The sequence below is a fragment of the Ananas comosus genome, linkage group 9 (genome assembly GCF_001540865.1).
Source record: "Ananas comosus cultivar F153 linkage group 9, ASM154086v1, whole genome shotgun sequence".
Lineage (NCBI taxonomy): Eukaryota > Viridiplantae > Streptophyta > Magnoliopsida > Poales > Bromeliaceae > Ananas > Ananas comosus.
The window spans coordinates 5,226,601-5,238,773 of NC_033629.1; the positions used below are offsets into that span (position 1 = coordinate 5,226,601).

Consider the following 12,173-nt stretch of genomic DNA (forward strand, 5'->3'; position numbering starts at 1 on the left):
CCGCGAAGAGGCAGCTATTGGAAACGTGCGGCGCTCCTTCCCGCTATCGTCCTCCTCCTCACTCTTCTCCGTCCTTCTCCTTTCTCTCAGCATCCATCCATAACCTAGCACGAGGTCCCCAATGGGACGCTGCACGTGCACCTCTCGCTGCACCCTGTCACGCCACGCCAGAGAGCCGCGCGGCTAAAGTGCTCGCGTTCCGACGTAACCCCTCCCACTTTACCTTCTTTTTTCTAAATCTTTCGCTCGAACCGTTTATTTAATTTCTAGTTAGAGAGTAATGGTTCACACAATTTGTCGTGGATGTACGGATTCTGTGATCTGCTAAAAAATTTTTTTTTAAATTTTTTTTATTTTTTGCATCGGTTTGTCGTGTTAAGTTGTATAGCTTATTGAACTTGAATGACATTGAAAGAGAAGTTTTGCTGAATATTTGTATTCTGTAAGCTAATGGATAAAGGTATTGGTTTAGGTTTAGGGTTAGGCCCTTACTAACGTAAGGTTTTTTGTGTTCCTACCTACTAAACACATAGTACGGCCCTTCTCTCTAGCTATTTTATGCGTTGTTCTACCTAAATTCCATAGCAGTATCTCTTGCAGGTGGCATTGGCAAAATTAGAACTTGTATCGCTATATTTATTTTGCATGCGAAGTTAATTAGCAGATGTCTATAGGTCACTACACGTACCCTGTGGTTGAAAACTTTGTTATAAATGATCAGTGTGAAACTTTGTGTATTTAAACATATGTTACATAGTGTATTTGACATTGTGACTTCATCTTGGAATGTTTAGGTGAGACTTGGAAATGTATACAATGAAAGTTTGCTCTTATCTCCTTCGTTTTTGATGTTCCTCAAGGATTTTGGTTGTGAATTGCTTACTGCAATCATCAATGCGGGCGTGAACCATATCAATGAAAGGACGTAGTATAAGTATCAATACATAAGCATTGGTGTAAGTGTTTGTCCATATGGTATATTATTTATAATTAGCGAGGTGCCCATTAAGCCTTGTTCCGCATTTAATGCTGCTTATGTTGTAAGAAAATTTTTCTGTGTTAGGTACTTAAAGCGCAACATACGCAGCATGGAAGAGGAGGGGCGACAATTCAGGTAAAAGATAGGAAGATTTTCTATTCTTTTCGCTTGCTATAACCTTTGAAAAGTTGCGAAACAATATAGTTTCCTGTTCGGTGAATATTTTAGATGAACTAGTAATTTTGTGATATTGCTCAACTCCATTATTTCCGCTAATCAGGGAGGTCCTTACAGTTCAAACAGGCTTTAATAGATTTCACAAGAACATTGCAAATGGTAGTGTATTATAATTGTCTCTCACGCACTGCGCTTGTATGAAAAACCAGTATTCTTGATGGCAAATACTAATCTGAGAAGACTAATTGTCTCTGGAGATTGGCACATTAGCTAGTTTCGATCTAAAGCTACATGCCTTTGTAAGTTTGTTAATGAGTTGCTTATAAGACTTGAAATAAAACAAGCTTGAGCTACATATTACTAGAATGCAGTTACAAATATCAATATCCTAATAACATCCAGTTTGTAGAATTGGTCATTTATCATTTTGAGAAAGTTCGGCGAACATGTTTATCTATTTTTTCATCACGGTGTTGCATTCTACCATTTAGCATTAATTTACTCTCTTTTAATTCTAGCATTTTTTAGTTTTTGTTTTTTATGGTTTTATTTTATGTTGTTTAAATTGCTGATTAGCATGTTAAAGTAATTCTTTAATAAGAGATCTTTTTTTTAGATGAGCATGTTAAAATAATTCATTGAGATCTTCTTTTTATCTCAAAAGTAGAGAGTGTTGTAACCAAGGAACACAGTGCCGCCCCGTGCCGTGCGGCACGGGGCGTGCCGTGCCGTGCCCCTAAGAAGGAGGCACGGCACAGGGGGGGTCTCGGACCCCACCCATGTGCCTCGGCACATGCCCCGTGCCGCTCGAGACAAAGCGGCACGGGTGCATGTGCCGCGGCACAGTGCCGCCCCCGTGCCACCTTTTTTTTTTATTTTTTTTTGGCTTTTGTTTTTTTTTTTGCTTTTGCTTTTGCTTTTTTTTTTTTCTCTTTGGATCTATTTTTGCTGTGGGCATCAATCGCATCCCTCATATCGACATGGTCTATATGGAGAGATATTTGATTATGATTCATCAATTTATGGCACTCAGAGTGAATCCCAATCCATCCCTGGACATAGTGAAAGCTCATACGGCGAATCTACATCCACTCATGCATATCCACATTATGGTTCTTCTTTTCCATACAATCCATAATCCTTATGATGCTTCAGTTTATATGCCGCAGATGACTGTTTCCATTAATCCACGATCCAGTTGCATATGCATATTATTCTCCACATACAATGACCTATATCGGGAATATATGACTTTCTCACAATACCAGCAAACTTATATCAACATTGTCATATAAATCTTGTATCTGCAACTGACAGTATGCCATAATGACATTAAGGCGACAATCTATGTGGAATTAAGCAGTCATTTCTATGTAAAGATGTATATTTAAATAATTATTATACTTGGAATTTTATTATTGTATTTTAATTTTTATCTACATCAGGTATAATTGTATTTCACTTACAAAAAGCTTACATGCAGTGGTAATTGATGATATAATAAGGTATATATACAAATATAAATAATTATTATTAAATCTTTCAAAATAATATTATAAGAGTTTATTGGAATAAAAAATCTGAAAAAAATCCGTGCCAAAGCGTGCCAGTAGGAGGTCGTGCGTATCTGTCGGCACGCAAGCGTGCCCGTGCCGTACCGTGCCAGGGCTGTAACTGCACGCACCCCGTGCACACGGCACTTTAAACCTTGCTTGTAACTATGGTTGTCAAGTTTTGGTCTTCTGGTCATATGAGAGCTTAGTTATCAATGATTTTTTTTTTCATACAAGATTTAAATGCCATGCTTTTGTAGGGCATTATGTGTTCTGGCTGTTAATGCTTGCCCTGTGTAGCCAAGTTGAAACGGACTCAATGCATCGAAACAGTCTTTAAATTTTTATGATAATGGTGCGAAATGGCATACATCGTCCCCTATGATCCATGGACACCTGAACTGGTGGCATCTTGATTACTTAGTGGCTTTTTTTGCACTTTGGGAAGTAAACTTACTCAATGTAGAGCAAAGTATATGGAACGTCGAGATCTCACAAGCAATCAGCAAGGTGTAGCAGTTCATTGAATGTCAATGCCGAGGCGCGGTTTAAGAAGCTTGTGTATAATAACTACAACTTTAGAATCAGAGTTGCGGAAAATCGTGCCTTTTTTTTTTTTTTTTTTGAAAACTGCCTGGCCATGTGACACACAGACTCGCCACAAATACAAAGATCCTCTGTCCACATGGATAGAGTTTCCCTTATATTTGCAAGGCGTACCATCTTATACAACAAGACACAGGATCACAATTACAATCCACTTTCATAACTATTCATAGATATTCATTCACATCCTTATATATTTGAAGAACAATTCCATAACAACCTATTAGTTGAAAGCTCTCCCAACTCGGAAGCTTTATTTTCAAATACTAGGTAAACTTCAATTGAAAATCTCAAAATCCATTTTGAAAACTGTTTCTCACACGGAAACGATGCATTTTAAAAACAACTACCATAAGGGGTAGAAAACCGAACAACGAGGTACGAAAAACCAAATGCCGCAAGTACAGAAAACTCCGAGTACACGAGTAAGCGAAAACCAAAACCACATTGGTCCAAATCCATTATTCAAGTACCATCTAATTGAACCATTTATTATAGGGCTTTTTTTGCAAATAGCCCCCTCACAAATTTTTTTTTTTAAAATAGCCCTGTCCAAAATTTATTTGCAAAAATGGCCCTGGCCCTGCCACGCAAGCGCCACGTCAGCGCCACGCGGGCGGGGCTGGGGCCAAGTGTTTAAGTTGAACACGGTGAACCATTCACCGTGTTCAAACACGGTGAATGGTTCACCACAAGGATGAAGGTGCCGCCCCGTGCCGTACGGCACTAGGTGTGCCGTACCGTGCCCCCAAGAAAGGGCAATGGTATAGGGGGGGTCTCGGACCCCCCCGGGTGCCGCGGCACAAGCCGCGTGCCGCTCGAGACAAAGCGGCACGAGGCCATGTGCCGCGGCACTGTGCCGCGTGCCGCCCTATTTTTTATTTATTTGTTTTTTTGGTTTTTTGCCTTTTTTTTTGGTTTTTTCTCTTTTTTTTTTTGTTCTTTGGGATACAGAGCCTTCGCCCGGCCATCTATATTGCCTTTTTTTCACTTTTCTTTTATTTTTTTGACATTGTGTTGTTTTTTTGTCAACTTTTTTTTTCTTTTTGGCTGATGCCTTTTTTTTTTGTCTTTTGGGTTTTTCTTTTGACTTTTTCTTTTTTCTTTTGTTAAATTAAAAATTTATAATTTAACTTCTTATTTATCAATATAAAAGCAAATTTTTAGTTGACAAATCAGATCCATACCGCGGGGGCGAAGCCCCCCGCACCCCCGTCGGATGTCAGTAGTGGGCTACGGGCTCGGGCCTGTCGGCCCGAGCCCTCCGCTTCCACGACAGACATCCATTTTTTCTTCGCAAATTATTTTGTTAAAATTTATCGCACCGCGAAGTTTTCGATGAATTAGGGGAACAAAAATCGATCTCCTAAACAAATTTTGATCAGATATTTTTTAAAAGAATAAAAAAAATGGATGTAATTGCGGTACTATTCTTGTTCACTACAACAAAAACGGTCTATAGCGACACTTTTAAATGTAGGTACATGTCAAAAAAGTGCTGCTAGCTAAAATTACCGACACTTTTAAAAAGTGTTGCTATATGTGGGGTCGCTAGGTATATAGTGACAGTTAAAGAGTGTCGCTATAACCTAAAAAAGTGCTGCTAATTTACCAATACTTATTTAAGCATTTAGCAACCGCCGAAACTCTATCTCGTTGGCTGCGGTGGCGGAGGAGAACGACAGGAAAGGCTCTTCGTCTAGAATTTCAGTGGATTGAGTGAAGAGAGAAGAAAAGATGGTAATTGATTTTTCTTTTTTTTTTTCTTTTCTGTTTGTAATCGGATCAAATGGACTGGGTGTGGTGCGTTGAGTAGAGTAATCTTTTATTTTTGGTTGTATTGGGCTTTATATTCAGGCATTAGTAGATGTTTTTTAAGTTTTAGCATAAATGGAACACTTATTCAAAAGTGTCCCAAACATGTGTCCCTATAACCTAATTCTGTTGTAGTGGTTGTTCTAGTTATTATATACTTCCTAATCGAATCAATATATAGATTTTGAAACGTTTTTAGAAAAAAATAAAATTTTTTATCATTTTATCTGTTATAATTTTTTAAATTCTAAAAAAATTTAAAACAAAAGAATTTTCAAATGTTACAGCAAGTATAGTTGTATTTTTCAAATAAAAAAAAATAAAAACAAAAGAATTTTAATTTCTATTCTACATCAGGTATAGTTGTACTTTATATACAAAATGCTTACATGCATGTTAATTGATGAGTATAATAAGTTATACATAGCAAAAATTAATAATAATTTGTCCAAATCTTTCAAAATAACATTATAAAAGCTTATTGAATCAAAAAAACTTAAATAAATCCGTGCCAAAGCGTGCCAGTAGGAGGTCGTGCGTATCTATCGGCACGCAAACGTGCTACGTGTCGGCACGCAAGCGTGCCCATGCCGTACCGTGCCAAGGACGTAACGGCATGCCCCCGTGCCACGGCACTTTAAACCTTGGTTCACCGTGTCCAATGTATCATACACGCTCAAGTCTGGATGTCTATAATACAAAGGACACGGTGAATGGTTCACCGTGTCCAATACGCGGTAAACTGTTTATCGCATTTAGACACGGTGAACCATTCATCGTGTCCTATATTAATACCCCAACTAAGTCTGGGGTATTTGTATTGGACACGGTGAATGGTTCACCGTGTCCAGACACGGTGAACCATTCACCGTGTTCTTTTTGAACACACCCCCCGAGCTGTCTTCCTCTTCCCCCCAACTCTCTCTCTCGATCTCTCTCTCTCTCTCTCTTTCTTGCTCTCTTTCTCTTGCTCTCTCTCTCTGGCCGACGCCGACGCCGACGCCGACGCCGCCACTGCCCTTTGTTGCCTGAGGTAGCTCCCATACTCCAACTAAGTCTGGGGTATTTGTATTGGACAAGGTGAATGGTTCACCGTGTCTGGACACGGTGAACCATTCACCGTGTTCTTTTTTAATACACCCCCCGAGCTGTCTTCCTCTTCCCCTCAACTCTCTCTCTCGATCTCTCTCTCTCTCTCTCTCTCTCTCTCTCTCTCTCTCTGGCTCTCTTCCTCTTGCTCTTTCACTCTGGCTGACGCCACCGCCGCCCTTCGCCGCCGCCGCCCTTTGTTGCCCGAGGTAGCTCCCCACCCTCATTCTCTCTCTAGCCCTAGAAACACCCCCCCATCCTCCCACCTCTCTCTCTCTCTCTCTCTCTCTCTCTGTGTGGCCCATCCCGCCACCGCCGGCGATGCCGGCGCCGCCCTCACCCGTCCGAGAGCACCCCCCCACCCGGCTTCTCACTCTAACCGCTCTCTCTTCCTCTCATTCTCACTGTGCCCCACTCCCCCCCCTCACAGTGGCTTCTCTCTGTGAGAAGCCTCTGTGAGTCTCACAGAGGCTTCTCACAGTGAGAACCCTTTGTGAGGCCTCTCACTGTGCAAACCCCCCTCACAGAGTCCTCTCACTGATTGTTCTCGGTGTCTTTGTCACGGGTCAATCCTTAGCTCTTAATTGGCAAAGTAGTCGCGCCGACCGTGCTTGTACAATGGTAATAGTATCTCTTACCTTCTCTTTTGTTGTATGTTAGAAATGTGGTATGTCTTGAGTTTAATATTTTTGTACATTTTATTATATTACTTTAGAACTCTATGTCTGGCGATTGTGTTCCTTTCTATATCCATTGGGATGGAAATTTTGTCGAGAACAATAATGTACCACGATATATTGGCGGCCGTAAAGAATTGGTTGCGGTCCGACGCAATATCTCATTTCGGGATTTAGAGATGGAAATATACAATGTTACTAATTATGATCGAGTGGAAGACCGTCTACGCATCACGGTGAAATGTCCAATGGGAGGCGAATGGGAATTAGTTAACGTATCAAATGACAATACACTATCTGGCGTGATGAGTATTTTTCCGTTCCATGGATGTATAAAATTATTTGTGGAGAAAGATGTGTCGATGACACACGACCGTCCAAATACCGTTTATCGAACGGAAATGCGTCGTAGTCGCAATGTTCAAAGGAATTACGTCAATCGCGAACGAGTTCGCACATTAAGGTATAAAGTAATGATCTTTATAAATCTTTTTCGTGATTTCTCAATTAGTTTAGGTGCGCGAAATTAATAACTTTGTCTTGTAAGTGTTACAGAAAGTTTGGAGTCCCATCTCTGCCAGTTAGTGCAGCATTGCCATCTGCTATGATGGATCCGTCTCCGTTGGTTGATCAAAATGAGTGGTAGGTGATTGTATGATTTAGTTACATGAAAAACCAATGTGAATAGTTAATCTTATATATCTCTACAGGTCTACTGTCCCTCCTTATCAAAGTGAAGGTCCATCATCTTATGTTCATGAATGGACGGATTGGGAAGTCAGAACCACTATCCCTCCTTATCAAAATGAAGTTCCATCATCTAGTGTTCATGAATGACCGGCTTGAGAAGTAAGAAATACTATCCCTCTTTATCTAGATGCAAGTCCAGGACTATTTAGTGTTAATGAATGGCCGACTTGGGAAGTAAGAAATACTATCCCTTCTTATCAAAATGAAGGTCCATCATCTTGTGTTCATGAATGGCCGGCTTGGGAAGTAAGAAATACTATCCTTCCTTATCAAAATGAAGGTCCATCATCTACTCATCGTGAATGGACCAATCGGGACGTGACTACAACTGATAATGAGGATGTAATTCGAAATGATGAGGAGTTTGTTAGTGAAACTGATGAAGAGGATCAAGGGCGAATTGATGCTGATTCTAGTGATGACCAGGAATTCTGTTCCCTGTTCTTTGGATCCTAATCATGACGGTGGCTTAAATTCACTCGCATGCGCCATTCGAGATGAAAGTGTTGAATGGATTGATAACTCAAATGTCAACAACGAAGATGTACCGGATCGGGTGGAATTCGAGGAATGTGAAGATCAACGACAACGGTTTCGTCTGGGTAATGAAATAATTAATCAAAGCGTTGTTGATGCATATAATGAACAAAATATTGATCAGGGTCCTCCAAGTGATGAAGCATGGGCTAATCGGACTTTTTCTGATAAATCATCTCTAGTGAACGCTTTGGATACTTGGCACATTGCACATAATGTGCAACTTAAAGTTGTTAAGTCAAATACAACTAGATATACTGTGAAATGTGTGGTCGATTCTTGCCCATGAAGATTACATGCCGCTCAGCCGAAAGGTAGTTCATTTTTTAAAGTAAAGACTTATAAAGGTCCGCACACTTGTTTGGTTCCAATTCTGAATACAAGACATCGAAACTGTACATCATCTTTCATATGTCAATTTATACTACCTATACTGAAGGCAAGGCTTACAATGAGATCTATGAAAATTCAAGCTCGAGTTCAGAGCGAGTTACACGTTAGCATATCATATAGCAAGGCTTGGCGGGCACATAATAAAGCATTACAAATTATATACGGTAGTTGAGAGCAATCATACAGCGACCTTCCTCGATACTTCTCTATGTTGGAATCAACAAATCCAAGAACTATTACAAAGATTGATTATATTAGTATGGCGAGCAATACGAGAATGTTTTCATGAGCCTTTTGGGCTTTTGGATCGTCGATTCATGGTTGGGAGTATTGCCGGCCATTATTTAGTATCGATGCTACCCATTTGTATGGAAAATATGAATGCCACGCATTAATTGCCACAAGTGTCGATGCCAATGGTGGTTTATTTCCGCTAGCTTTTGCAATTTGTGAGGGGGAGAATGGCTCGAATTGGGAGTGGTTTTTAAGTTGCCTAAGAAGGTATATAACAAGATCTCGAGTTATTATACTAATTTCAGATCGTTTTAAAGGCCTAGCGAACCTCGTTGCACTTGTATTCCCACCAACTGAAGATCATGCTCATCGATGGTGTTTGCGACATATGAAGGCCAATATGAATATTCATTTCAAAGCAAAACACTTATTTAAAATATTTTATCGAATTAGGAATGCTTCAGAAGAACGACAATATTACGCATTAAAGGAAGAATTGAAGGCTATGGATGAAGAAGCTTGGCTTTGGGTTGACAATCTTCATAACGATAGGACATACTGGGCTAAAGTTTTTTATGGTGGTCGACGATTTGGTATTATGACAACTAACCGATCGGGAAGTTTAAATGGGGTGTTGAGGGGAGTTCGCGCCTTACCAATTACAGCTTTTGTGATGGCAACGTTTCATCGAGTGGTTGAATTTTTTCTAAAACATCGGGCGGAGGGCGCTGCAATGTCTACGCAATTTGTATCGACCGTTGAAAACACCATCAATAGCCGGATGAGAATTGCCTGAGCATATACAGTTCGACGATTTGGATTTCACGAATTCGAAATACTTACTGGCGGTGATGATCGATACCAAGTGATTATCAATAGAAGCAGTTCTACATGTTCATGTTTGTGTTTGCAACTCACAGGAATTCTTTGTTCACATATTTTGTCATGTTGTAGTTCTTCACACATGAACATAGATTATTATGGCTTATGTTCTCCTTGGTATACTGTCATATCCTATTGTAAGGCTTATGAACCGCAGTTCCACCCGGTTCTTGATCGTCGTTATTGGATCGCGTTATATGAATCCCCTATACTTCTACCGCGCGGGAGAAGGAAAAAGGGACGACCCAGATCTACGCGTATCCGTAATATTATGGACGAAGCCGCTGGGAATAGGAGGGGCAAGTGTAGTATCTGTAAACAGCTTGGACATTATAAAAGCACTTGTCCTGAAAATCAGTAAAGAAGGACCGAGAGACGTTGTCGATAGATTTTTCTATATGAAAATGACACTTAACGTCTTTAATATTTTATGCTTACGCACTAATATTACATCATGTTGTTTCTAACTCAGATTTATTTTGCCAATTGCAAATGGACGATCATGACGAGCCGGGACCTATTGATACATCCGTGCTGACTGAGCAGCCACGGCATAGATCTACTTTGATCAGAGAGGAGGTGAATTTTTTTTTAAACATTTCTAATTTACGTAGATGTTCTTTAATTTATGTACTAATTTTGAGCTGATATTCACAATCATGCAGGGTTATTTTCCTGTTCAATTTACGGAGCATGGCCGTAAAAAGAACATATGGCAGTGCGAGCATCCTGCGATGTTGGACTTACTGCGACGAGCAGGATTTTATTACGTTTCACGATTGCGCCGCCTACAGCTCGATCAGTCGTTATTGGGAGCATTAGTCGAGATGTGGCGGCGGAAGACGCAGAGTTTCCATTTGCGACACGGAGAGATGAGTATTACATTGATGGACGTCGCAGTTATTACGGGACTCTGCGTCGATGGTGGGGTTGTGACTGGAGGGGGATCCTATCAGTGGGCAGAGCTCTACGGATTACTTCTCGCGGTGGTTCTGCAGGATATTAGGGGTAGTGAGATCAAGATCGACTGGTTATATCAGCATTTCCATGATATCCCCTTAGATGCACCTCCCGCTATTGTTCGAGCTACAGCGAGAGTATATATTCTATTTGAGATAGAATGTAGTTTATTTCCAAATCCAAGCGGGAATAGGGTGCATTTGAAATGGTTGCCACATCTAGAGGATTTTGACCTTTGTGGTGAGTTGGCATGGGGTGCAGCCGCGCTAGCTCATCTTTATCGCGCCCTAGGAAATGCTTGCATCAGGGGGAAGGTCGAGTGTTGTTGTTTTGGGACATTAGTTCAGGTACAATTTGCGACACGGACCCTTACAATACTTCTATTTAAGTCATGGTTTTTGTTTCCATTTCTAACAAGAATGTTTTATTTGTATAGATCTGGGCATGGGACCACCTGCACATTGGCCGCCCTGAGTTAGTAGGAGCGCAGCCTGAGCTTGTCGACATGCCACTAGGGTGTCGGTAAGTATTTTTTCATTTTAAGTTTTCTATATACTATTTATTCATAACTAATATGATATAAATGAATCAGGTGGAATACCAGGCTGGCTTTTCGGGACAATGTCAGGACTACTGACATTGAGTTTTATCGTGATCAGCTGGATAAGCAGTTAGAGTCTCAGGTAAATAAAAGTTACTCAATCTGTCGAATTTTGTATTCAATGCTAATCTACTTCTTTTTTGGATTGAAATTTTGTTTTAGTTTGAATTCTAGGAGGTCAGTATAGTAGTTTAAGGAACAAACAAAGAGGCAACTAATCCAAAAACTGTAGGAAGATATGGTTTTGACGTGATATGGAGCTAGTTCAAAAACTGCATCAAGTCAACAAAATATGGTTTCATGATTAAGTGATTTGACGTGTATGCAACTAATTCAAGTACTTGAGTAATAAAGAAATCGAAATTCGATTATCATTCCATTTTGAAGCCGAAAACGTCCTTTTGGCCATATCTTCGCGTAGGCTCGACGGATTGCCGAACCGACTTCACCAACGTGTTCGCTTTACCCTCAATTAGGTTTGTACGCGAGCAATTTCAAGTTAAGGTCTCAATCCTGCAAAAGTGCATTATCGAGCTTAGTGAATACACTTTACTAGTTTCAACTTCCAACTAGTTTCAACTATTTATGATAACATAGTTTCAACTTCCAACTAGTTTCAACTTCGAACTGTATATTAACTAGTTTCAACTTCCAACTGCCAACTGCCAACTAGTTTCAACTAGTTTCAACTTCCAACTAGTTTCAACTATTTATGATTACATAGTTTCAACTTCCAACTAATTTCAAGTTCCAACTGCTTATTAACTAGTTTCAACTTCCAACTGCCAAAGCCAATATACTATATATATATATATAGCTTTTCTAGGTTTCATAACAAACATGGCTTAATAATCAAGAAACCCATGTCAAATCCCTCTTAGCATCAATACCATCATCCTTAACAAAAGAACAGTGTATAA

At 40.1% G+C, this 12,173-nt stretch overlaps 1 protein-coding gene across 1 annotated transcript; it reads left to right on the forward strand.

Moving 5' to 3' along the window:
- Positions 1,062-11,463, forward strand: LOC109715892 (protein MAIN-LIKE 1-like). Its single transcript, XM_020241119.1, has 5 exons — positions 1,062-1,114; positions 10,165-10,271; positions 10,358-10,999; positions 11,089-11,174; positions 11,245-11,463. The coding sequence occupies exons 2-5, from the start codon at positions 10,185-10,187 to the stop codon at positions 11,438-11,440; spliced, it is 1,011 nt and encodes a 336-aa protein (XP_020096708.1). The 5' UTR covers positions 1,062-1,114; positions 10,165-10,184; the 3' UTR covers positions 11,441-11,463.

Excerpts from the sequence above, each read along its gene's own strand:
- LOC109715892 (XM_020241119.1), top strand. The coding sequence starts at position 10,185 with ATGGACGATCATGACGAGCCGGGACCTATTGATACATCCGTGCTGACT. Across the intron at positions 11,000-11,088 it reads GTTTTGGGACATTAGTTCAG|ATCTGGGCATGGGACCACCT; the intron begins GTACAATTTGCG and ends TTATTTGTATAG. Across the intron at positions 11,175-11,244 it reads GACATGCCACTAGGGTGTCG|GTGGAATACCAGGCTGGCTT; the intron begins GTAAGTATTTTT and ends TAAATGAATCAG.